The 27,978-nt window shown below is 41.1% G+C and overlaps 1 protein-coding gene across 1 annotated transcript; it reads right to left on the bottom strand.

Annotated features, from left to right (window-relative positions):
- Positions 1-52: 52 nt before the first annotated feature.
- On the bottom strand, positions 53-27,766 carry si:dkey-32e6.6 (extracellular matrix protein 2). Its single transcript, XM_062052103.1, has 10 exons — positions 27,735-27,766; positions 26,089-26,228; positions 25,652-25,864; positions 25,346-25,574; positions 16,995-17,110; positions 16,026-16,158; positions 15,788-15,945; positions 14,383-14,522; positions 847-1,173; positions 53-399 (listed from the first exon to the last, which is right to left on the bottom strand). Exons 1-10 carry the CDS (start codon positions 27,763-27,765, stop codon positions 186-188), a joined length of 1,701 nt encoding a protein of 566 aa, XP_061908087.1. The 5' UTR covers position 27,766; the 3' UTR covers positions 53-185.
- Between the last annotated feature and the right edge of the window lie 212 nt (positions 27,767-27,978).

Genomic DNA, 27,978 nt, shown 5'->3' on the forward strand with positions numbered 1-27,978 from the left:
TTTAATTCAGTACCTCATATTATATTTTATGACAGTATATTTTCATATGAATCAAAGTATGAACATGTTGATATCATATCCTAACAGTTTTGAAAATATCTGGACATTTTCACAATTAAATATTGTCCAGATAATGTTTTTCGAGTGAGTTGCTGCACTGTTGAGCGGGTTATTACTGTAACTTGTCATACTAATTCTTGCCAACTTGTGTTGAGCTCATGTTCAAGTGTAGTTGTTGAACCCTGCTGAGGATGGAGGACTAGTCCCTGTGCATCCGTGAGACACTTGAAGGCATTGGGGGGTATCTTCTCCACCACCAGCAGGTTATTTTCCAAGTGGACGGAAGACAAAGTGGAGCCAGAATTTCTTGGGTGACACACTTCCCACTGCCTCACCAGCCTAGAACATGAAACATGCAAAATTGTAACGTACTTTTGCATAAAATATTGACCTTCCTGTCACATGCAGTGGTACCTTGATTTTTGTACCGTTGTACACCCTCTTTTTGTATGATTTGGCGTTGGTGACTGAGAAAAAATGCGAAATAACTCACAATTGGGCCAAATAAAGTTGTGAGTGAGAGAATTTAGCTTTGTATTTCGCTTTGTTTTCTGCATGTAAAATTAGAAGTATTGTCCATTAAATGTTAATATTAAATTACGATAGTTTTGAGTGTATATAAAGTATTGACTTGATTTACATGATTTATTATCGTAAAAATTGCACACATGTTTGTACCATATGGTCTTCGTCGGACCTTTTGCAACAGAATACTAACAAAAACTGAAGTACCACTGTATGTTGACTCAATAATTAGTCCAACAGAACATACTTCTGGAATTGTACCTGATATGATTGTTGTCCAGTCTCAGCCTCTGCAGGTTCTTAAACTGCCGTACCCAGCGAGGGACCTCTCCAAGAATGTTATTGTCCATCAGGAGTTCAACCAACGAGCGGTACGTTCCGACAAAAGACCCTCGCTCGATACCCTCATTCCTCAATGCATTGTGGGACAGATCAAGTGAGCGTAGGCCGGGCCGCATGTGGCGAAAGATGAGGGCAGGGATGTGGCTTATGTTGTTGTGTTGAAGGTAGAGTTTTTGGAGAGGACGAGGAAGATTCAATGGCACCGATGTCAGGTGGTTGGAAGACAGGTCCAAGGCTTCAAGGCTTCTACAAAACAAGGAAATATATTGAAAATGAAGACCTTGAATACTCAGCACCAGTGCTGCATTTCAGTGTGGTGTTCCCCTAAGACAGGGGTGTCCAAAGTGCGGCCCGGGGGCCATTTGCAGCCCTCAGTTAATTGTTTAGCGGCCCGCCACATATTCTGGAAATACTATTGCAAAAATTAAAAATTAACATTAAAAAAAGTGGAATGAGGTGAAATCTAACGAGGAACAGTTGCAATGTTGACACAAAGCTGCCATGCAGGCTGTTTGTTTTTCTTTTGTCTTTCTTTATTTTGCTTTTTTTGCTATTGCTCAAAAAAAAAAAATGTTTAAAAAAAAATTCAATGTTATAATCAATTATTGATCTATTCAAGGCTCCAATTACTTCAAATATTTCACTTTAAAATGTTTTATGTGGAAAATATTGCAAATATTGTGTGGCTGCCATATAAAAACAATGTTTTCTTTGACATAAGAGCATAAAACAAACAAAATAATAAAATGGACAGATATTATCGGACATCTCTAATAAAAATTTATCACTTTATGAGTGGGGGACCTTTTGGATCCCAAATATATTTAATGGAATTTTATTGATCTTTTCACTGTGATTAATCAAAAATGATAATAAATTAAAATCAATGGTGTCCTGCATTATTGATCTTTTTAGGGCTCCAATTACTTTACATCAAACATTGCTTTCTGAATGTTTTGGGCGGTGGGGAAAATACTGCATATTTCAGTTTTACTATAAAAAACAAAGTTGTCTTTGACAGAAAAGGCATAAAACCTTTTTTTTTAACGTTATATCAACCTGAAGTTGATATAGAGATTTACTGTAAGCGTTAAATAAATAAAAATAATAATAATGTGACTTATTTTTAACATTTTAATGACTGAGACCCTTTATATTTATATATTTTGTTATGATTTGAAAATGAAAAATATCAAAATGGCCCCCGCATGCTTTAATTTTTCCGTGTGCGGCCCTCAATGGAAAAAGTTTGGACACCCCTTCCACAAGAGCTGTTGTTGTTAGTACACCAATCTCTGCATAGTTCCTGATTTGTGCTACAAATAGAAAACGCTGAAACTAGCAGGGAGGTAACTAATGACCGCACAGTGCAGTCAAATGAAGGCTTCTGGGCAGGTAAAAAAGGTTATGAACTCCCCTCAATTCAACTTGATATAAATGCTCCAGTATGCACACACCCATATTTGTAGTGAGGGAACATTTAAAATGAGTGAGCAAGAGTAACACTTCTCGTATTTTTAATATCATTCAGCGCAGGTCAGATTTAGGAACCTGATTAAGATCTCATTTTTACCATTGTGTGTATGTCTTACAGCGATAGCTGCATGACATTACACCTAGGGATGGGTGCTTGTCACATTTAAATCGGTATCCTGGTACCTGTAAAATCACTAATGCTAATCAGTAAGAGCATTGAGCACTAGCACATTATGGTAAAGTGGAGCTTTGCTGTACGTTCGAGCATTTTCTATCAGGCATACTTGCTTTGTTGGCATAGAAAATTGTAACATTACATAGAGGCAGTTTGGCTCAGTCCGCTCTAAGGGCTTGTTTGCCTGCCAAGTGTTTGAGCCCAGTCTGCAACCAGACTTGATGTCACGAGCAACAAGGTTTGATTTTACGTGAATAAGTACCCGGTAGTGAACTAGTAGGGAGGTAACTAATGACCGCACAGTGCAGTCAAATCCGGTAGTACGGAATTCAGCCAGTGCCTATAAAAGTAGAGAATTCAGTACATGTCCCGAATTATACCCTTACCATACTGCAGGGTTATTAAATTAAATTGTTATAGGGGCCACATTTCCAGAATGCTTAGGACTAAGGGGGCCGAACTTCTCTATTTTTATTTTGAGAGCCATTCTCTGTAGTGGACATTTGTTTATAGTTTTAAAAAAAATGTGTCAGATTTACAAATTTCTGAAAAAATGGATCCCTTTTAATCCAAATACAAGTGTCCACTGCAGTGGAAGCTGGCCTTTAGGAGGTTAAAAGGTCAGAGCAAGGATGTGTTTACACTGGTCCAAGTTCTTCAATACAACAGGAGCCCCTTTGTGTTTTTATAATACGTAATTATGTGCAAACATTTTAAAGTTTCCCCAAAGTTTTGAACTGAATTAATGGGCCGGTCTAGTGTTATGCCTGGGAATTTGGCAACCCGGGTTGCTAGTTGAATAGCCCTGTCATACTGCACCATCGTCATGTAGATGCATCTATTCGTCACAGTAAATTGATTATGAACGTAACTGTGCGTGAGTTCAACATGATAAATGTTACTATAGTGGCCTGTCCATTTCTCAGTACCCGTTCATACTACTGTAGTTTCACGCTACTGATTTGTATTCAAAGTCTTTGCTAGGAAGCTCGGAGGGCCACATGCTATTATTGAGCAGAGAGGAGCACTCAGTCCTTTAACAACTGCAGTCCATGCCTACTCACACACATACCGTACTGTATGCACACACCCATGTGCACAGTCAAGTGTTTGATTGAGATGACTTATTTATTCCAATAAAATCCTTGTGCCAAAGTGGCCTCCAGATGACTTTTATGGAGCATGCCCATTTAGTGTATAGGGAAGACCAGATGAAATTGTATACTTCACCGTGCGCTCACGTTTCCAGAATGTATGAGCTCATTCTGCCAGCTTGAGAACTGACCAAGCCCTCTTGAGAGTTGACTGTATGGGGACTTGATTTAAGGGGATAATTATTTTAGGTTTTGCTATTGACCAAAGGATAGCTGCTGGTTTACTTGCTGAAAATGTGCTACATGCTTCATTAAATCAGATATAGGCAGTGAATTGAAATTGGGCTGGAAGACTGCAGTGTTCTACTGTATATGTACTGTCCAAACTCTGTACCCATCATTTGAAAAGATGCATCACGGTTTCCGCAAGGAACAGTAAACATGTGGCGCTCTGAATCATTTTCATTGACGGCAGAGCGTGGGGATATAGAGACTGTTATTAGAGTGCTACTGTGGTATCTGCTTCTGTAGCTTCTGGTCACACAGCATACAAGAACCATGACAAACACAACAGAGACAGCAAACAGCAAAAGAACAGCTAGGACCAGGTCACACAAACTAATGTTTGGGTGCTATTTTTGAAGAAATTGATACTTTGTGGCAAGTATCAAAGCCAAACACACTCATCCAGACAGTCCTCATTCACAAGTCCTGGAGCCAGGGTCTGCCATGGGTGTGTCAGCGCTTTTGGCAGAGGTAACTTACACTTCTGTGAGAGCACGACCAGCATTAGTGCCACAAGAGCAACTCAATTTTGGAGCAGAATTTTCCCACAGTCAGGATTTCAACAGGATAAATATTCTGAATATTGTGCAAAAGTCCATTCATTTCAGCAATTCAACTTCAAATGTGAAACATGTATGCAAATATGTTATATAAACTCATTACATGCAAAGTGAGACATGTCAAGTCTTTGTTTGTTCTGATTTTTACTGTTTATAGTTTTTGAAATCCCAACATTTTCAGATATTTTCAATTCGGCATTTCCATAGGCTGTAAACCATAATCAGCAAAATTATATCAAAAGAATACTTGAAATATCTTGAGTTGCATGTTATGAGTCTTTATCGTTTGTTAGTTTAATCTTGTAAATCTTATTGCTTGAATAAACAAACCTTTGCACGATATTTGCATTTTTTTTAGTTTCACCTGTATACAAACTTTTCGATTTATAAACCACAGGCCAAAAAGAAATATGCTTTGGTGTACGAACCTTGTTTTTTGTGTTCGGATATTTCATCCACAAAAACTACTTTGTGTGCTTTTTATATTTTGTAGCTTTTTTACAGCATTAATTTCTAGGTTTGATATGAGTCCAGAGAAAGTATTAGACAATCGTGTGGTTAAAAATATTCAGGAAGTATCCACAGCGTTGGCGGCGCTGCCTCCCCCTCCAATTTTCTTCAGCTGAACACCAAGAAAATTAAACAAAAGGTAAAGTGGACTACATTTTTTATTCCTAATTATTGTAGCAACCTGGCCGTTGCACCACAGGGCTAGTGACAATGTGTGTGCGTGTCTGCAGGGCAGCTGAATGCGAGGAGAACAGTTCAGCTGTTGTTGTTGTTGTGGCTTTGTTATTAAATAGAAAGTTGATCCATCACCCCATTGCTATGTTTGTTTAAAGGCCTACTGAAACCCTCTACTACCGACCACGCAGTCTGATAGTTTATATATCAATGATGAAATCTTAACATGGCAACACATGCCAATACGGCCGGGTTAACTTATAAAGTGCAATTTTAAATTTCCCGCTAAACTTCCGGTTGAAAACGTCTATGTATGATGACGTATGCGCGTGACGTCAATCGTTGAAACGGAAGTATTCGGACACATTGTATCCAATACAAAAAGCTCGGTTTTCATCGCAAAATTCCACAGTATTCTGGACATCTGTGTTGGTGAATCTTTTGCAATTTGTTTAATGAACAATGAAGACTGCAAAGAAGAAAGCTTTAAGTGGGATCAGTGTATTAGCGGCTGGCTACAGCAACACAACCAGGAGGACTTTGACTTGGATAGAAAACGCGCTATCCGACGCTAGCCACCGACCGCATTGATGATCGGGTGAAGTCCTTCGTCGCGCCGTCGATCGCTGGAACGTAGGTGAGCACGGGTGTTGATGAGCAGATGAGGGCTGGCTGGCGTAGGTGGATAGCTAATGTTTTTATCATAGCTCTGTGAGGTCCCGTTGCTAAGTTAGCTTCAATGGCGTCGTTAGCAACAGCATTGTTAAGCTTCGCCAGGCTGGAAAGCATTAACCGTGTAGTTACATGTCCATAGTTTAATAGTATTGTTGATTTTCTGTCTATCCTTCCAGTCAGGGGTTTATTTCTTTTGTTTCTCTCTGCAGTTAAGCCCGATGCTATCACGTTAGCTCCGTAGCTAAAGTGCTTCACCGATGTATTGTCGTGGAGATAAAAGCCACTGTGAATGTCCATTTCGCATTCTCGACTCTCATTTTCAAGAGGATATAGTATCCGTGGTGGTTTAAAATACAAATCCGTGATCCACAATAGAAAAAGGAGAGAGTGTGGAATCCAATGAGCCAGCTTGTACCTAAGTTACGGTCAGAGCGAAAAAAGATGCGTCCTGCACTGCACTTTAGTCCTTCACTCTCACGTACCTCATCCACGAAACTTTCATCCTGGCTCAAATTAATGGGGTAATCGTCGCTTTCTCGGTCAAAATCGCTCTCGCTGCTAGTGTAAACAATGGGGAAATGTGAGGAGCCTTTCAACCTGTGACGTCACGCTACTTCCGGTACAGGCAAGGCTTTTTTTTATCAGCGACCAAAAGGTGCAAACTTTATCTTCGATGTTCTCTACAAAAATCCTTTCAGCAAAAATATGGCAATATCGCGAAATGATCAAGTATGACACATAGAATGGATCTGCTATCCCCGTTTAAATTTTAAAAAATAATTTCAGTAGGCCTTTAATATCAGTATAGTACTTTATATTGTATTCAAAGTGTACCCATTTTTACTAAAATGTGGACTTTTGTTGAGGTTGGAAACCATTATTCACATTTACTTTGTTTCTTATTGACAACTCTGCTTCACTATACAAACTTTTCCATTTAAGAACCCTGTGCCGGGTTTTGTTTTTTTTACATCGGAGCAGGTAAAAATAAGATGATAAGTAATCAAAACAAAAGCATGTTGACTAAGACGGTGGCACAATTAACTGACATGTTAGTTAAAGTTTAAATATGAGACGAAAATGTTGACAGAAACGAAATTAAATCATATTTGATTTCATCATGTTGATGGGTTGTACAAGTTCAGAATATATCACACTAACAGAGGGGTGGGGTTAGTTACGAAGGAGAGCCAATCAGATGTTTTTCCTTCTGAGATGAGGAAGTCACCGCCAAAACTAAAATGTGAGGCTTTAACATGTTACACATGGTAATATGTGTACACCTGGGAGAAAGTGAACAGGACACATTTCATTTTGCTGCTATGATGCCATCAACTGGCAAGTCATCAATTGTGACATCGACACAACTGTAAGTCAAATCTATTATTTGCTGCTACTGTTGTTGTGCCATAAACGTATTCCCTGCCAAAAATGTATTCCCGCCGCGGGAGCGCGTACCGCTTTGTAAAGCTGCGCTGCCTGGCCTTCATCTGTCCACAACTGCTTATTACATGTAAGTCAAACATTTTATATCCGTGGTTATTGTAAGGATAAAATTATTCAAGCCTTTATCATGTCCGATAAATTAAAAAAGAGTTGGCCATTTTCATGGTAATAATGAGATCGTAAAGAACTGTTGTAGACCCGATGTTAATGTGCTAAAACCTCTTTCTTGTTTAGAAGCTACATACAATGTTAACTGTTCTTTGTTAATGCACATAATAAATATGAATAAAGTGTTTGGATGTATTCATTAAATCAAAGTACTTTTGGTTGCCAAAAAGTGATTCAAAGTAATATTTGGATATTGACACATCTCATCTGTGCATACATTATTAGATTACCCATCATACATATAATAACAAAGTACATACTGTACTGTTTATGTGATAAAATACCCCAAACACCAAGTTAGTTGTTGCCAAAAGTTATTCAAAGTAATATTTTGATATGGACACTTTTCATACTTGGTAATATAGTAATTTATGCCTAATTAGGATCTGTCAATATCAAAATATTACTTAGAATCCCTTGTTGGTAAACAAGAATACACTGATTTAATGAATACATCAGAACACCTTAATATTTAATATGTGCATGAACAAAGTTATTATTATGTAGCTTTTAAACAAGAAAGAGGTTTAAGTGCATAAACCAGGCTTGCTGATGAGAGACGGCCTTCACCCTAACCAGGAAGGCGCCATCATCCTGTCTAGAAACATAGACTACTATTTAAGTCTCACTTGACTGACTACACTAGAGCAAGCCCGGTCACAGGCAATTACAATGTCTGTTAGTCCGGGTGAGGAGTCAGTTAAGTTAGAACTAGCCATAGCCAGGCTGGATAATCCATGTACGCATAGCAATTCTCTTAGAATAATACACAATTCACATAATGTTTTTTCTGTTGTGTCTGTGTCAGAGGTGGACATGCATTCTACTGAGGTGGCAAATTATGATATGTCCAGTCTATTGCAGCACCAAGCAAACAATCTGAAAATTCCCGTCATATCAATTCCTAGATATGGTCGAAACTATTTAAAGTGCACTACGCATAATAAACGTAACATTGTTAATATTGCCACTACGGATAATCTTAACAAAAACTCGTCAAAACAGCCCAATACCTATGATATGGGCTTTTTAAACATAAGATCATTGTCTCCCAAGGCGTTATTAGTTAATGAGGTCATTAGAGACAACAATCTTAACGTCATTGGTCTTAGCGAAACCTGGCTCAAACCAGACAAATTTTTTGCGCTCAATTAGGCATCTCCTCCTAACTATACGAATGCGCATGTTGCCCGTCCTCTTAAAAGGGGAGGGGGTGTCGCACTAATATACAATGAAAATTTCAACCTTACCCCTAACCTAAATAATAAATATAAATCGTTTGAGGTGCTTACTATGAGGTCTGTCACACCGCTACCTCTCGACCTGGCTGTTATCTACCGCCCCCCTGGGCCCTATTCGGACTTTATCAGTGAATTCTCAGAGTTCGTTGCTGATCTAGTGACGCACGCCGACAATATAATCATAATGGGGGACTTTAATATCCATATGAATACCCCATCGGACCCTCAGTGCGTGGCGCTCCAAACCATAATTGATAGCTGTGGTCTTACACAAATAATACATGAACCCACGCATCGCAACGGTAATACAATAGATCTAGTGCTTGTCAGGGGTGTCACCACCTCCAAAGTTATGATACTTCCATATACTAAAGTAATGTCCGATCATTACCTTATAAAATTTGAAGTTTTGACTCATTGTCAACAAGCTAATAATAATAATAACTGCTATAACGGCCGCAACATTAATGCTGCCACAACGATGACTCTTGCTGACCTACTGCCTTCGGTAATGGCACCATTCCCAAATTATGTCAGCTCTATTGATAACCTCACTAACAACTTTGACGATGCCTTGCGCGAAATTATTGATAGTATAGCACCGCTAAAGCAAAAAAGGGCCCCTAAAAGGCGCACCCCATGGTTTACAGAAGAAATTAGAGCTCATAAATTATCATGTAGAAAACTGGAACGCAAATGGCGCGCGACTAAACTTGAGGTTTTCCATCAAGCATGGAGTGATAGTTTAATAACTTATAAACGCATGCTTACCTTAGCTAAAGCTAAATACTACTCAAATCTCATCCGCCTCAACAAAAACGATCCTAAATTTCTGTTTAGTAAAGTAGCATCGCTAACCCAACAAGGGACTCCTCCCAGTAGCTCCACCCACTCGGCAGATGATTTTATGAATTTCTTTAATAAGAAAATTGAACTCATTAGAAAGGAGATTAAAAACAACGCATCCCAGCTACAACTGGGTTCTATTAACACAAATACGACTGTATATATGACGGACACTGCCCTCCAAAATAGTCTCTCTATTTTTGATGAAATAACATTAGAGGAATTATTACAGCGTGTAAGTGGGATAAAACAAACAACATGTTTACTTGACCCACTTCCTGGGAAACTTATCAAGGAACTGTTTCTATTATTAGGTTCATCAGTGTTAAATATTATAAACTTATCACTTTCCTCCGGCACTGTTCCCCTAGCATTCAAAAAAGCAGTTATTCATCCTCTGCTCAAAAGACCTAACTTCGATCCTGACCTCATGGTAAACTACCGACCGGTCTCCCACCTTCCGTTTATTTCCAAAATTCTCGAAAAAATTGTTGCACAGCAGCTAAATGAACACTTAGTGACTAACAATCTCTGTGAACCTTTTCAATCCGGTTTCAGGGCAAATCACTCTACGGAGACAGCCCTCGCAAAAATGACTAATGATCTATTGCTAACGATGGATTCTGATGCGTCATCTATGTTGCTGCTTCTTGATCTTAGCGCCGCTTTCGATACCGTCGATCATAATATTTTATTAGAGCGTATCAAAACACGTATTGGTATGTCAGACTTAGCCTTGTCTTGGTTTAACTCTTATCTTACTGACAGGATGCAGTGCGTCTCCCATAACAATGTGACCTCGGACTATGTCAAGGTAACGTGCAGAGTTCCCCAGGGTTCGGTCCTTGGCCCTGCACTCTTTAGTATTTACATGCTGCCGCTGGGTGACATCATACGCAAGTACGGTGTTAGCTTTCACTGTTATGCTGATGACACTCAACTCTACATGCCCCTAAAGCTGACCAACACGCCGGATTGAGGTCTCAGACACAGGCACCGGCATGCACTTTAATGTGGAGATTTAATGTTAGTGCGGCCCGCGAGTTTTGAATGAATGGCGCTTGATAGCGTCATACTTGCCAACCCTCTCATTATTTCCGGGAGACTCCCGACTATCAGGGCGTGATGGCACTGCTTTTGGCGCACTCTACAGCCTGCCCAAACAGAATACCCAGAATCCCATGCAGCCCTAACTCTTCCGCTCAACCAACGCACGGATGGGGGGGGGGGTTGATGTGTGGGGGGATTTGGTGGTAGCGGGGGTGTATAATCTAGACCGGAAGAGTTAGGGCTGCATGGGATTCTGGGTATTGGTTGTGTTGTGTTTATGTTGTGTTACGGTGGGATGTTCTCCAGAAATGTGTTTTTCATTCTTTTTTGGTGTGGGTTCACAGTGTGGTGCATATTTGTAACGTAACAGTGTTAAAGTTGTTTGATACGGCTACCGTCAGTGTAAGCTGTGTGGCTGATGACTAAGTATGCTTTGCTGTCACCTATGTGTGCAAGTAAAAGCTACATACAACATGTGGCCGGGCTGGCACGCTGTTTGTAAATGCTATAGAGAACAATTACTACAGTGCAATTAGGGCACACCCTTAATTTAGTAATGAGAGTGAAAATAGGATTTTATTTTCCCTGGGAGTTATCTAGGAGAGGCACTGAGATCCATAAGTCTTCTGGGAAAATCAGGGGGGTCGGCAAGTATGCAGCTGAGCCGCATCAGAGTGGTCAAAGAGCCGCATGCGGCTCCGGAGCCGCGGGTTGCTGACCCCTGCTCTAGGATACCAAAATATTTTGGACAATTCCATGCTCCCAACCTTGTGGTAACAGTTTGGAGCGGGCCCCTTCCTCTTCCAACATGACTGTGCACCAGTGCACAAAGCAAGGTCCATAAAGACATGGATGACAGAGTCTGGTGTGGATAATCTTGACTGGCCTGCACAGAGTCCTGACCTGAACCCGATAGAACACCTTTGGGATGATTTAGAACGGAGACTGAGAGCCAGGCCTTCTCGACCAACATCAGTGCGTGACCTCACCAATGAGCTTTTGGAAGAATGGTCGTAAATTCCTATAAAAACACTCTGCAACCTTGTGGACAGCCTTCCCAGAAGAGTTGAAGCTGTAATAGCTGCAAAAGGTGGACCAACATCATATTGAACCCTATGGGTTAGGAATGGGATGGCACTTCAAGTTCATATGTGAATCAAGGCAGGTGGCCAAATACTTTTGGCAATATAGTGTATCATTCTCTATGCAAACATGCACTGACAAGAGATTAATTATAAAGAAAAGATTATTGGAATTCCAGCTTTGCCCTCCTGAAATCATTGCACAGGAGTTCAACTAAAGCTCTGTTGTCTAAACTATAAAACGGGAAACCTTCCAACAAAGCTTCATTGGTCTCTGCTGCAGCTTCATTGCAAATATGCCATTTTCACCTCTACTTTGTGTGTCTTTATGAAAAAGGTGTTGGATTTGTACTATATTTGGATCTTGATGCAGCAATTTTACAAATCATCCGTTGACTCCCAAAATGTGTTTGACTGTCGTTTTTCTCACATTTGCACTTTCCTCAGCTCTCCCGGAAGCTCCCGTTGTGGTTTTAGAATAATCCCAGGGAGCAGTGGAAAAACCCACAGGAATTAACTATAATACACACGTCTCACACACCTTGCTGACATATTAACACATTCAGGATGCTCATATACACACACACACAAAGTCAAGCCAGTCAACATTTAGCTTGTGCATATGTGTGTGTGTGTGTGTGTGTGTGTGTGTGTGTGTGTGTGTGTGTGTGTGTGTGTGTGTGTGTGTGTGTGTGTGTGTGTGTGTGTGTGTGTGTGTGTGTGTGTGTGTGTGTGTGTGTGTGTGTGTGTGTGTGTGTGTGTGTGTGTGTGTGTGTGTGTGTGTGTGTGTGCAAGAGGGGAAAATAAAAAGTACATGGAAAATAAATAACAGTCCCTGAGCATCAAAAAACACACAAACCATATAGTCAGACACTGATGAAATTGTAAAGGAGCTACTGTAAAAAGCAATGTGTATTTTATTGCCAGTGTTAAGACCTAATAATGTATTCCCGGAATAACAAATGATCTGCCATTGAATGTTTCTTTGGATGGGAGTTTAACTGCCACAAGCTATCAGCTTAGCATAAATCAAAATCAGTACAGTATGATAATCATATTTATCGAGAGACACCGCCTCGTGGCTGAGAATTGAACTGCAGTTTGAAGACTGCTGTGTAAAAAGGAGCTGTCAAAATATAAGATAAAAAGACTGGATTTTAGGAATAAAATACTAAAACTAGTTAGATTAACTAGTTGTATGGACAAATAATTTTACTTGATAAAACATCCTAAATTAAGATTTGTATATTTAGAAATTAGCAGGACCTTTAAGATAGAAATACAGTATATTGCCAAAAGTATTTGGCCACCCATCCAAATGATGAGAATCAGGTGTCCTAATCACTTGGCCCGGCCACAGGTGTATACAATCAAGCACTTAGGCATGGAGACTGTTTCTACAAAGATTTGTGAAAGAATGGGCCGCGCTCAGGAGCTCAGTGATTTTCAGCGTGGAACTGTCATAGGATGCCACCTGTGCAACAAATCCAGTCGAGAAATTTCCTCGCTCCTAAATATTCCAAAGTCAACTGCCGGCTTTATTATTAGACAATAGAAGAGTTTAGGAACAACAGCAACTCAGCCACGAAGTGGTAGGCCACGTAAACTGACAGAAAGGGGTCAGCGGATGCTGAAGCGCATAGTGCAAAGAGGTTGCTGACTTTCTGCACAGTCAGTTGCTACAAACTTCATGTGACCTTCCAACTAGCCCACGTACAGTACGCAGAGCGCTTCATGGAATGGGTTTTCATGGCCGAGCAGCTGCATCTAAGCCATAAATTACCAAGTCCAATGCAAAGCGTGGGATGCAGTGGTGTAAAGCACGTCGCCACTGGACTCTAGAGCAGTGGCGACGCCTTCTCTGGAGTGATGAGTCACGCTTTTCCATCTGGAAATCTGATGGACGAGTCTGGGTTTGGAGGTTGCCAGGAGAACGCTACATTTCAGACTGCATTGTGCCGAGTGTGAAATTCGGTGGAGGAGGAATTATGGTGTGGGGTTGTTTTTCAGGAGTTGGGCTTGGCCCCTTAGTTCCAGTGAAAGGAACTTTAAATGCTCCAGGATACCAACACATTTTGGACAATTCCATGGGATGGCACTGCAAGTTCATATGTGAGTCAAGGCAGGTGGCCAAATACTTTTGGCAATATAGTGTAAGTATTTATTTTTGAAGACAAGCATTATTAAACTTGCAATTCTTAAATCAAGCCTCCTCGAGATGTTGCAGAATATTTAAACACGATTTTCTATTATGGGGAAAAACAAAATATCTGATTTGAAAATGTATTTACTCAATTTTAAAATGTTTAAACTAGAATAGAGAAAAACAAATAATATTAATGCTAAAATTAAGATTAGTGGGCTCGCTTAGTAGATCCGCCGTGCCAGCAACTTGAGGGTTCCTGGTTCAATTCCTGCTTTCACCATCCTAGTCACTGCCGTTTTGTCCTTGGGCAAGACACTTTACCCACCTGCTCCAAGTGCCCCCTATACTGGTTTAAATGTAGATAATGGGTTTCACTATGTAAAGCGCTTTGAGCTTTGAAATTTAATTTGTGTCACTAAAAGTAAGTAAATAGCTCTTAAAACTAGGGATATTTCTAGAAAAACATTTTCAAATCTTGGCAATTGGCAAACAGTTTGCAGTGCGTATAGGTGTATGACTGGACCTACCTGAGGCGGTTCCAGGCACGTTGGCTGAGGCCTTCATTGTGCAGGAGGTTGTGACTCAGGTCCAGCTCCGTCAAACGAGTGCAGCCCCTCAGTGGCTCCCCTGTCACCTCCTCTATCAGATTCCTATCCATCTCTAATGTCTATTTAATAAGGGAGCGAAAAGGGCACATATGCATAATGTACAACATGCGTGATGTTTTGAGATATGGATTCCCTACTGCAGTGTTTTTCAACCTTTTCTGAGCCACGGCACATCTTTTTCATTGAAAAAATTCTGAGGCACACCACCAGCAGAAAACATCAAAAAATGAAACTCAGCAGCCGGTATTGACAATAAAAAGTCGTTCTCGCAATTGTTGGATATGACTTTAAACCATAACCAACCATGCATCACTATAGCTCTTGTCTCTAAGTAGGTGTACTGTCACGACCTGTCACATCACGCCGTGACTTATTTTGAGTTTTTTGGCGTTTTCCTGTGTGTAGTGTTTTAGTTCTTGTCTTGCACTCCTATTTTGGTGGCTTTTCCTCTTTTGTTGGTATTTTCCTGTAGCAGTTTCATGTCTTCCTTGAACGCTATTCCCCGCACCTGCTAGACTAAGTTGTGCGGACGCTATCCTTCTTTGTGGGGACATTGTTGATTGTCCTGTCATGTACGGATGTATTTTGTGGACGCCGTCTGCTCCACACGCTGTAAGTCTTTGCTGTCGTCCAGCATTCTGTTTTAGTTTACTTTGCAGCCAGTTCAGTTTTACTTTCGTTTTGCATAGCCATCCCTAATCTTCAATGCCTTTTCTTAGCGGCACTCGCCTTTTGTTTATTTTTGGTTTATGTGTTAGATACTTTTTTATTTTATTTTATTTATTTATTTTATTTTAATAATGTCCTGCCCAGCTTCTGAGGCAAATCATATAGTAGATGTAGATGCCCATATTGGCTGTTCAGATTTACTCTACAAAAGACAAGTGTCGGATACTTCTCTTGTTGCCTTATTTGTATTTTGACTTTATTAAATGTATTTATATTATCATTTGGTGCAGCCGGGCCGGAGCAGGAGGGGACAGAAAGAGAAAAAAAGGTGTTAGATACCTTTTTACCTGCACGCTGCCTCCCGCATATTGTGATCACAACAAACCATGTTACCAACATCTACAAAGCCATTAGCTACCTGCTGCCACCTACTGATTTGGAAGAGTATTACATGGTTACTCTGCCGAGCTCTAGACAGCACACACACTCAACAACGGCACATTTGCGGATTATAATTACTGGTTTGCAAAAAATATTTTTAACCCAATTAGGTGAAATTACATAATCTTCCACGGCACACCAGACTGGATCTCACGCCGCGGAACAGGGGTTGAAAAACACTGCCCTAATGTATAGCAAAGTGCTATCAGTGCACCTGCAGAGAGAGGGGAAGGCCGTGGGGAAGCGAGCGGAAGCGGTTGTTCTCTAGCTTGAGGTGGTGAAGCCTCTTGAGCGGTTTGAATGCTTGGCGTGACACAGTGCCTTCGTGCAGACTGTTGTCTTCCAGCGCCAGGCTCAACAGGTTGGTCAAACCTTAAGAGGCAGCAAAGCTATAATGACTGGAACTTGCATAAAAGTGGCATTGTTGCACAGAGACACATTGCACCCCGTACCTGTGAAACTATGAAGGGAGAGGGCGCCGAGCCTGTTGTTGTTCAGGCTCAGCTCTTCAAGAGACGGCGGCAGCGGCGGTACCTTTGTGAGCTGGTTGCCATCTAAGTTCAGCTTCTTCAGTGAGGTCAAGTTCTAAAGATCACACATCAAAAAGAGCAGGGAAATAAGGCCAAAGGACAGACAAAATGAAGGCTTGTTCTAAAAAATCCATCATTTTCATCCAGAAAATGGAATTACAGAGTTCAAAGCTGAAGAATGCCAAAATAAATCTGTACGGCTCTTCTGTATCATCTACCATGTTGTATTTTTGGTGCAGCCTATCAATGTGGCTCTTTAGTGAAAGCTGCTGTGGTTGATCTCAAAGCTGTGGACTGGAACCTTTGCAGTGTCCATCAGTCCTCTGTCATTACTGGCATGTGAGCCGAGTGGGTGGGGGTGGGACTAAAAATATTTGACTTTCCTCTACGTCATTGGCTGCAGCTGTTTTCCATGCAGCCAATACGGCGAGAGCGCTTTGATGGTGGGGGATGATGATTGGTTGGCGTGCAGTAGGCGGCTTGAGTGTGGTCAGGATCTTTGTGTGTGTTTGGCCTGTGGTCATTTTGAGGTTAGACCCGACGTTATTCTTAGAAAAGATGAGTTAATGTGATTCCCAGCACTCTTAAATTACTATAATGATACAGGATTAAGGCCGTCTTTGATTTTAATAAGATGCAGGGGCCTTTTTGAATTTGACTTATAAAAGCGATCGGTATTTAACGGGTTCCGATCCTAAGCCGCTGACGTTGTCACAAAGAGCAGCATTTAGTTTATTTCTCCTCCTTGCCTACCTGTGGCGCTAGTTCCAATTTAATTGGTGCTGCAAGACAACGTTTTAGTCCCAAGGTAAATATACATTAGTGTTACAGTGTACAGAGTGCAGTATTTACACTCAGTGGAAAGGTGTAGGTACTAGACACAGTACTCACATACAGTTGCTTTTGGCTGAATGACTCATCAATCAGTTGGTTTTTGCTGAGGTCCAATGTTTTCAGCTTTGACAGGCCGGAGAAACCTTCTGGAGCAATTATTCGGATGTTGTTCCCTTTTTCAAAGAAAATTACAGGAGATTAGGTGCCGTTACATTATGAGGACACATGTACTATTATTGCATTACATACTGAGATAGGCACCAGCACCCCCCGCGACCCCGAAGGGAATAAGCGGTAGAAAATGGATGGATGGATACTACAAAGTATATCCCAAAAGTGTTCAGTAGGGTTGAGGTCACAGCTCTCAAACTCATCTAGTCCTGCCTTAATGGACCAAGTTTCAAAGATTGTTGTAATGGTAAAATGTAAAAATCTACCAGGATTTCACAGCATTTAACAATATTTTTACTGTAAAAATACTCAAAATATACTGTAACATTACAACAAATGACTGTAAAAAAATATGACATCCTTATATTTCATTGTAAATTCAAACAGATTTGTCTCTTAAGGGGTTCCGTAGACTACGTTGCACATTCTTGTACCGTAAGTGGCGGTATGCTGCTAACCGACAGACTAATTAAATATGAAAATATACTTGATAAGTACAGCAAATAGTTGTCATTTTATTGTAAAGAAACGATAAAATTACAATTGTGAAGTTAAAGCATTTAGTTGTAACTTTATTAAAATTGACCGTAAAATCACAACTGTGCAGTTACAGTAAATTGCTGTAAATATATTTCACAGTAAATTACTGTAAATGTTACTGTGAAATATCTTTCACAGTGAAATATATTTCACAGTAAAATACTGTAAATGTTGCTGTGAAATATCTTTACAGCAATTTACTGTAACTGCACAGCTGTGATTTTACAGTCAATTTGAATAAAGTTACAACTAAATGCTTTAACTTCACAATTGTAATTTTATAGTTCATTACAACAAAATGACAACTATTTGCTGTACTTCACAAATACAGAAATTAATGCAAGTATAAGCCAGTACTTTTCTGTGAATTCACAATGAACATGTATTACAGTGTAAGTACATAAAATGTAAGTTTTGTTTTGTTTTGTTTTTTTGTTTTCCCAATAAGGCCAGCACTTAGGAGCTTTAGAACTACACATTGCTTCCATTCAATCAGCCAACAAATTATGATGATATAAATGTTTGTGTCGTATATTCCAAGAACAGGTGGTAAAAAAGTCCATGTACTGTATACTAAACGTGTATAAATAGCTCATATTCACAAGTAATCTCTAATCTATTCACTAAAATGTGTGTGTCATCATACTTCAGTCCAGTACGTTATATAGAAGTGTCTCTGTTAATGTTCAGTCACTTGCAATGAAAGGTTGACATATTTATTCATATTAAACAGTATCTCACAAGAGTGACTTCACCACTCACATTTCAGCAACAATTTTGGGACGGCGTGGCGAAGTTGGGAGAGTGGCCGTGCCAGCAATCTGAGGGTTGCTGGTTCAATCCCCACCTTCTACCATCCTAGTCACGTCCGTTGTGTCCGTGAGCAAGACACTTCACCCTTGCTCCTGATGGGCCTGGTTAGCGCCGTGCATGGCAGCTCCCGCCATCAGTGTGTGAATGTGTGTGTGAATGGGTGAATGTGGAAATAGTGTCAAAGCGCTTTGAGTTTCTTAAAAAAAAGGTAGAAAAGCGCTATACAAGTACAACCCATTTACCATTTGTTGTACTTTCTCAACAGACAGTATTATAGAAATGCAACTGGTACAATATTTCGGAGTAGTCAATGTACAGCTTGTATAGCAGTATACTATCCACTCAAAAAAGTAGACAAAGGCATTGTTGCGTAAATAGCTGACAACCAGAGTTGATGAGTGACGCCCTATATTGACTCCATTACATTCACTTAAGTACCTTTTTAGATCATTTGGACAGAGTAGTTTTTAATGCAACATCATTTTACTCCGTTATATTGAGTTTCTTTCCGATTTTATTTATTCATAATCTATTGGCAATTGCTTGCAGATGTGTACTTTTGCCTCGTTGGAGATACTTCTTCCAAAGGCCACTACAACGTGACTCGGTTTCGTCAATCAGAGCCTGACAGTCACATGACCGCATTAGACATAAAATAAGTCAGAAGTTACTCACCAGTTATTCAGTACCTGAGTAGTTTTTTCACTGAATAGTTACTTACTCAAGTAATTATTTGGATGATTACTTCTTACTTTGACTTAAGTCATATTACCCTTACAGCGGGTTTGCCTAAAATGGGCCTGGGACCAAATCCGACCCATAAATGACACCATTCAGTTCAAAACTTTGGAGAGAAACATTTTTGCAGAAAATTCCTAATTAAAAGTAGTGCTCTCCTGTTGTATAGAGCAGTGATTCTCAAACTGTGGTACGTGTACCACTACTGGTATTCAGGCTCCATCTCCATCTTTATTTTCCTATATTCAAACATAGTGCTACTGTTCTAATCATGTGTAATGTTACAGTGGCCAAAAATAGCAAATATACGTGTTAAACAAAACCTCTTCCTCCTTTTTAAGGAATACTTAGACCTACTACGCTACTGTACTTTAATGTTGGTCACTGTGGTGGTAGTTGGAGAGCCAAGATTTTTCTGAGGTGGTACTTGGTGAAAAAAGTTTGCGAACCACTGGTATAGAGGAACTTGGAACACTGTAAACACATTTGCAGATCCTTGCTTGACATTTGAACTTTGCTAGCAAATAAAGAACACTGGGGTCCAAACATTAGATTTACACAACTGAGGCGTTCCTCAAGGCACCCTTTTAGGCAGTCTCCCTTTTGGCAGTAACACATTTGTTTTTGTAATGTGATTTATATAAGTAAGATGTTGCTGTAGCTTGTTTCCTTCAGATGCAGTCAGTAGTCATTTGTTCAACTTCTTTAGTTACACTGGTGGTGTCCCTCAAGGTTCCATTTGAGGTCCTCTCTTTTTCATCATTAGTGCTGTTCAAATGGTGGCCTGCGAGTTTAGTTCTAACAACTTGTGAGAGTCTCACATTTTTGCAGCAGATTTTTAAGAAAAGCAGTGTGATCCCGGAAATGACAAAACAAATAGACCAAAAACAAATGTCCACTGTAGAGGACACTGTTTTGGAATTTACAGAAGTCCGCCCCCCACCGGTCTATATGGTAAATGGTAAATGGGTTATACTTGTATAGCGCTTTTCTACCTTCAAGGTACTCAAAGCGCTTTGACAATATTTCCACATTCACCCATTCACACACACATTCAAACACTGATGGCGGGAGCTGCCATGCAAGGCGCTAACCACGACCCATCAGGAGCAAGGGTGAAGTGTCTTGATCAAGGACACAACGGACATGACGAGGTTGGTAGAAGGTGGGGATCAAACTAGGAACCCTCAGGTTGCTGGCACGGCCACTCTCACAACTCCACCACGCTGTCCCCGTATATCCTTCTGTAAATGTGGCCCCCAAAACAATTTTGGTAAATATCCCAGTTTGGAAATTTTTACTGTGAGCTGTACTCACTCATGTTTAGATAAGGAGGTGTTGACATATTGTTGACAATATTTGCTTATGTGCTGGGAAATTAACTTCGCCATGAGTAAATAATCAGTGAGTTTGCCAGAAACAAGTCATGACTTTTCATTTTGATGAGTCATAGACTTGTCTTAAAGCATGTGTCTCCAAATGTTTTTGTATCTCTTCAATTTAGGTAACCAGGGACTGCAGATGGAAATGAGCTATAGTCTGGTGTAGAACATATCTGTCTTTAAGCTTGATGCCTCTGAGATATGTTAGGACAGAGATTCTCAAACTGGAGTACATGTACCACAAGTGGTACGTGGGCCGCATTGAGTTGTACGGCAAAAAAAAATTTTTACTAAAGAAACGGTATTTACTTTTTCTATATTCAAAAACAGTGTTACTGTTCAAACTGTGTGTAATGTTACAAAATATGAAATATGTGTTAAATAAAACCTCAGAGACTTGTTTTTTAATGAATACTTAGGCCTACTACGCTACTGTATTTTAATGGTGGTCATTACGGTGGTACTTGGAGAGCCAAGTGTTTTCTGAGGTAGTACTTGGAGAGCCAAGTGTTTTCTGAGGTGGTACTTGGTGATAAAATCCGAACCACTGTTAAGATATCACAATGTACCGTATTTTTCGGAATATAAGTCACAGTTTTTTTCGTAGTTTGGCCGGGGGTGCGACTTATACTCAGGAGCGACTTATGTGTGAAATTATTAACACATTACCGTAAAATATCAAATAATATTATTTAGCTCATTCACGTAACAGACTAGACCAGGGGTCTGCAACCCGCGGCTCTGGAGCCGCATGCAGCTCTTTGACCACTCTGATGCGGCTCAGCTGCATACTTGCCGACCCCCCTGATTTTCGCAGGAGATTTATGGATCTCAGTGCCTCTCCTAGATAACTCCCAGGGAAAATATAATCCTATTTTCACTCTAATTACTAAATTAAGGGTGTGCCCTAATTGCACTGTAGTAATTGTTCTCTATAGCATTTACAAACAGCGTGCCAGCCCGGCCACAGCAAAGCATACTTAGTCATCAGCCACACAGCTTACACTGACGGTAGCCGTATCAAACAACTTTAACACTGTTACGTTACAAATATGCGCCACACTGTGAACCCACACCAAAAAAGAATGATAAACACATTTCTGGAGAACATCCCACCGTAACACAACATAAACACAACACAACCAATACCCAGAATCCCATGCAGCCCTAACTCTTCCGGTCTAGATTATACACCCCCGCTACCACCAAATCCCCCCACACATCAACCCCCCCCCCCTCCGTGCGTTGGTTGAGCGGAAGAGTTAGGGCTGCATGGGATTCTGGGTATTGGTTGTGTTGTGTTGATGTTGTGTTACAGTGCAGATGTTCTCCAGAAATGTGTTTGTCATTCTTTTTTGGTGTGGGTTCAAAGTGTGGCGCATATTTGTAACGCACCAGTGTTAAAGTTGTTTTATAAGGCTACCGTCAGTGTAAGATGTGTGGCTGCTGAACTAGTACGCCTTGCTATCACTTACAGAGCAAGCTGAAACTGAATTGTGCATGTGGTTGAGCAGGTACACTGTTTGGGCAGGCTGTAGAGTACTCCAAAAGCAGTGCCATCACGCCCTGATAGTCGGGAGTCTCCCGGAAATTATGAAAGGGTTGGCAAGTATGACGCTATCAAGCGCCATTCATTCAAAACTCGCGGGCCGCACTAACATTAAATCTCCACATTAAAGGGCATGCCGGTGCCTGTGTCTGAGACCTCTGGTTAACATAGCACAAAGCATTTAAGCTTTGTATGCGGTGTTTTTCATTTTAAATTTAAAAAACATTTTTGTGGCTCCCATTATTTTCTTTAATTTGTGAAACTTGCCAAAATGGCTCTTTGAGTGGTAAAGGTTGCTGACCCCTGGACTAGACTTATAAGATTTCATGGGATTTCGCAATTAGGAGAGACAGATTGTTTGGTAAACGTATAGCATGTTCTATATGTTATAGTTATTTGAATGACTCTTACCATAATATGTTACGTTAACATACCAGGCACGTTGTCAGTTGGTTATTTATGCGTCATATAACGTACACTTATTCAGCCTGTTGTTCACTATTCTTTATTTATTTTAAATTGCCTTTCAAATGTCTATTCTTGGTGTTGGGTTTTATCAAATACATTTCCCCAAAAAATGCGACTTATACTCCAGTGCGACTTATATATGTTATTTTCCTTCTTTATTATGCATTTTCGGCCGGTGCGACTTATACTCCGGAGCGACTTATACTCCGAAAAATACGGTAATCATTGGCCCGAATGCTACTCAATCAATCAATCAATCAATGTTTATTTATATAGCCCTAAATCACAAGTGTCTCAAAGGGCTGTACAAGCCACAACGACATCCTCGGTACAGAGCCCACATACGGGCAAGGAAAAACTCACCCCAGTGGGACGTCGGTGAATGACTATGAGAAACCTTGGAGAGGACCGCATATGTGGGTAACCCACCCCCCTCTAGGGGAGACCGAAAGCAATGGATGTCGAGTGGGTCTGACATAACATTGTGAAAGTCCAGTCCACAGTGGATCCAACACATCAGCGGGAGTCCAGTCCACAGCGGGGCCAACAGGAAACCATCCCGAGCGGAGACGGGTCAGCAGCGCAGAGATGTCCCCAACCGATGCACAGGCTAGTGGTCCACCCGGGGTCCCGACTCTGGACAGCCAGCACTTCATCCATGGCCACCGGACCTATGCAACTCCCCCTCGCAAGGGACAGGGGAGAAGAGGAGAGAAGAAAAGAAACGGCAGATCAACTGGTCTAAAAAAGGGGGGTCTATTTAAAGGCTAGATTATACAAATGAGTTTTAAGATGGGACTTAAATGCTTCTACTGAGGTAGCATCTCTAACTGTTACCGGGAGGGCATTCCAGAGTACTGGAGCCCGAATAGAAAACGCTCTATAGCCCGCAGACTTTTTCTTGGCTCTGGGAATCACTAATAAGCCGGAGTTCTTTGAACGCAGATTTCTTGTCGGGACATATGGTACAATACAATCGGCGAGATAGGCTGGAGCTAAACCGTGTAGTATTTTATACGTAAGTAGTAAAACCTTAAAGTCGCATCTTAAGTGCACAGGAAGCCAGTGCAAGTGAGCCAGTATAGGCGTAATATGATCAAACTTTCTTGTTTTTGTCAAAAGCCTTGCAGCCGCATTTTGTACCATCTGTAATCTTTTAATGCTAGACATAGGGAGACACGAAAATAATACGTTACAGTAATCGAGACGAGACGTAACGAACGCATGAATAATGATCTCAGCGTCGCTAGTGGACAAGATGGAACGAATTTTAGCGATATTACGGAGATGAAAGAAGGCCGTTTTAGTAACACTCTTAATGTGCGACTCAAACGAGAGAGTTGGGTCGAAGATAATACCCAGATTCTTTACCGAGTCGCCTTGTTTAATTGTTTGGTTGTCAAATGTTAAGGTGGTATTATTAAATAGATGTTGGTGTCTAGCAGGACCGATAATAAGCATTTCCGTTTTCTTAGCGTTGAGTTGCAAAAAGTTAGCGGACATCCATTGTTTAATTTCATTAAGACACGCCTCCAGCTGACTACAGTCCGGCGTGTTGGTCAGTTTTAGGGGCATGTAGAGTTGAGTGTCATCAGCATAACAGTGAAAGCTAACACCGTACTTGCGTATGATGTCACCTAGCGGCAGCATGTAAATACTAAAGAGTGCAGGGCCAAGAACCGAACCCTGGGGAACTGCGCACGTTACCTTGACATAGTCCGAGGTCACATTGTTATGGGAGACGCACTGCATCCTGTCAGTAAGATAAGAGTTAAACCAAGACAAGGCTAAGTCTGACATACCAATACGTGTTTTGATACGCTCTAATAAAATATTATGATCGACGGTATCAAAAGCGGCGCTAAGATCAAGAAGCAGCAACATAGATGACGCATCAGAATCCATCGTTAGCAATAGATCATTAGTCATTTTTGCGAGGGCTGTCTCCGTAGAGTGATTTGCCCTGAAACCGGATTGAAAAGGTTCACAGAGATTGTTAGTCACTAAGTGTTCATTTAGCTGCTGTGCAACAATTTTTTCGAGAATTTTGAAAATAAACGGAAGGTGGGAGACCGGTCGGTAGTTTACCATGAGGTCAGGATCGAGGTTAGGTCTTTTGAGCAGAGGATGAATAACCGCTTTTTTGAATGCTAGGGGAACAGTGCCGGAGGAAAGTGATAAGTTTATAATATTTAACACTGATGGACCTAATAATACAAACAGTTCCTTGATAAGTTTCCCAGGAAGTGGGTCAAGTAAACATGTTGTTTGTTTTATCCCACTTACACGCTGTAATAATTCCTCTAATGTTATTTCATCAAAAATAGAGAGACTATTTTGGAGGGCAGTGTCCGTCGTATATACAGTCGTATTTGTGTTAATAGAACCCAGTTGTAGCTGGGATGCGTTGTCTTTAATCTCTTTTCTAATGAGTTCAATTTTCTTATTAAAGAAATTCATAAAATCATCTGCCGAGTGGGTGGAGCTACTGGGAGGAGTCCCTTGTTGGGTTAGCGATGCTACTGTACTAAACAGAAATTTAGGATCGTTTTTGTTGAGGCGGATGAGATTTGAGTAGTATTTAGCTTTAGCTGAGGTAAGCATGCGTTTATAAGTTATTAAACTATCACTCCATGCTTGATGGAAAACCTCAAGTTTTTTTGTTTCTACTGAAACAAGCAGAACTGTACAATGTACATGATATTAACTGGATGATCTAAAAGGATTTTAAAGTAGTGCCTACACACCTGCAATGTCCAGCTTAGTGGCCTCCAGGTTGTGGATGATTGGCAGGTGAGTCATGCCGACATCCCTGCAGCTTATTTCATTGCTGTCAGTCTGACACTGAGCCAGGGGACTGACGCTTGTTTCTGTTTGGTTGCTGGGAGCTTCAGTTGGTTCCTCTTCCTCTTCTTCTGCTCCTTCCTCTTCCTCTTCCTCTTCTTCTGCTCCTTCCTCCTCGTCTTCCTCTTCCTCCTGACACAAAAACATTTAATTCAGTAACTTTCATCAATAAACATCAAACTCAGCTGCGAGCAGTAAGAAGTTTAAACCTCCTCATCTTCTTCCTCCTCCTCGTCGTCGTCGTCGTCGTCGTCGTCGTCATCATCGTCGTCATCTTCCTCCTCTTCCTTCTGGGCTTCCCCTTGACTCCTCAGCTTCCTCTTCTCAGAATGAAGTTCCTTCAACACGACCATTAAAGCGCTGCTCGCATCCTCAGCTTTGTTGTTCATCCTCCAGCCCGCCAGGGGTCGCCCTATACCTGCCTGGGATGGGGGAAAAAAATCAAAATAATCATTATTATCATCATAAATATCTTATAGAAAGATATTGCCCAGTTTAATACCGCTTCAAACGACACCAACAATAATAAACAAAAATAAAATGCTCACAAATGCAACTGCATTGTTAAATAAATATCTGACAGAATCAATGAGCATTTTTATGCATGTTGCAACATTTTGCACAGAGGTTCGAGTGAGTATCTTACTATTCTATATGCAAAAGAGTCCACTGTGGCTGCATGCTTCCTCTTCCACCATGAGGCTCCTCTTTTTTCTCTATCTGCTGTCAGCTTTCCGAGGTCCGGCAGCTGCTCTTCGGATTGCATTTGTACAATATCATCCACACCTTTAAAAAAAAAAGAAGAAAAAAAAGACCATAAACGATTACATCGTATAATATCAAGCACTACTCTATACCAGGTCTGGGAAATTATTTGACTCGGGGGGCCAAATTTTTTTTAAAAAATGTGTCCGGGGGCCGGTATATCTGATTTTTAGGAACACTGATACAAAACCTCACATTAATGTCTGATTGAATGCTGAATCAGCACCTCCAAGTCCGAGTCCATGGTTCTCACCCCGGAAAGTGTGGAGTGCCATCTCCAAGTTGGGGGAGGAGATCTTGCCCCATGTGGACGAGTTGAAGTACCTCGGAGTCTTGTTCACAAGTGACGGAAGAGTGGATCGTGAGATTGACAGGCGGATCGGTGCTGCGTCTTCAGTAATGCGGACGCTGTATCGATCCGTTGTGATGGATCGATGATCATGAGCTGTGGGTTATGACCGAAAAGACAAGATCACGGGTACAAGCGGCCGACATGAGTTTTCTAGGTGGCGGGGCTCTCCCTTAGAAATAAGGTGAGAAGCTTTGCCATCCGGGCGGAACTCAAAGTAAAGCCGCTGCTCCTCCACATGGAGAGGAGCCAGATGAGGTGGTTCGGGCATCTGGTCAGGATGCCACCCGAACGCCTCCCTAGGGAGGTGTTTAGGGCACGTCCGACCGGCAGGAGGCCACAGGGAAGACCCAGGACACGTTGGGAAGACTATGTCTCCCTGCTGGCTTGGGAACACCTTGGGATCCCCCGGGAGGAGCTGGATGAAGTGGCTGGGCTTCTCTGCTTAGGCTGCTGCCCCCGCGACCCGACCTCAGATAAGCGCAAGAGAATGGATGGATGCTAAAAACGTTATGAAAGGCCGCCTTAAAAAACGTAATGGAATTTTACAATTTTTACTGAATGAGACACCCAGAATGTACATGAAAATAAAGAATGTGGGATTTACAATATTAACTATGACCGATAAAACTTTGAATATTGACAACCTATGAACGTCACACCCCCTCTCGAGCAACATATTTTACAATCAAGCAAAACGCAACAAAATTGCAACTAACAGAGAAATATGAACACGAAGGGTTAAAAAACCCCACCTACAATCTGATATATCTGATATATCACTAAATTTTAGAACTTTGTTGTAAAAAATCTCCTTCCGCATCGGTCCCTGACACACGCATTTCAGGCTGGCCGCTGTGGAAACACTCTGTGGAAACGCTCCCCACCCACACTGCTTAGTACCTCGTCTGAGCTGCTGTGACGTACATTACCATAGTAACTAGTATATCAGGCGAAAGGGCAGATTCCAACTATTGAAATACTTTGTTTAGTTCAAGACTTATGGTCATTTGAAAACATCACTGCACATCATAATGGCACCTACAGTTTCCATCTTAAAAATAAAAAAATAATATTTGGGAATGTCCGGTGAGCCAGATTGAAAAGCTTAACGGGCCACATGCGGCCCCCGGGCCCTAATTTGCCCAGGTCTGTTGTATACAATAAGCAGAGCTTACCTGTTGATGAAGATTGGGAAACACTTGGCATTTTCCTGGATTCCACTCCAAAGTGATGGCTAGTTGATGCTTCTTCTAACGCGAGTGACCCAGCATCTATGCCAGATAAAAGCCACATGAGCACTAACCACGACGACCTCTGCATTGCTGCAACTTCTCTCTATTCCTCTGGTTTGGGTTGCAGGGTGATGAAAACAAAACGTGACCCAGGTGAAGGGATGAGGAGTCTCTGCAACAGGTCAGC

Source organism: Entelurus aequoreus, linkage group LG07 (assembly GCF_033978785.1).
Source record: "Entelurus aequoreus isolate RoL-2023_Sb linkage group LG07, RoL_Eaeq_v1.1, whole genome shotgun sequence".
Taxonomy (NCBI): domain Eukaryota; kingdom Metazoa; phylum Chordata; class Actinopteri; order Syngnathiformes; family Syngnathidae; genus Entelurus; species Entelurus aequoreus.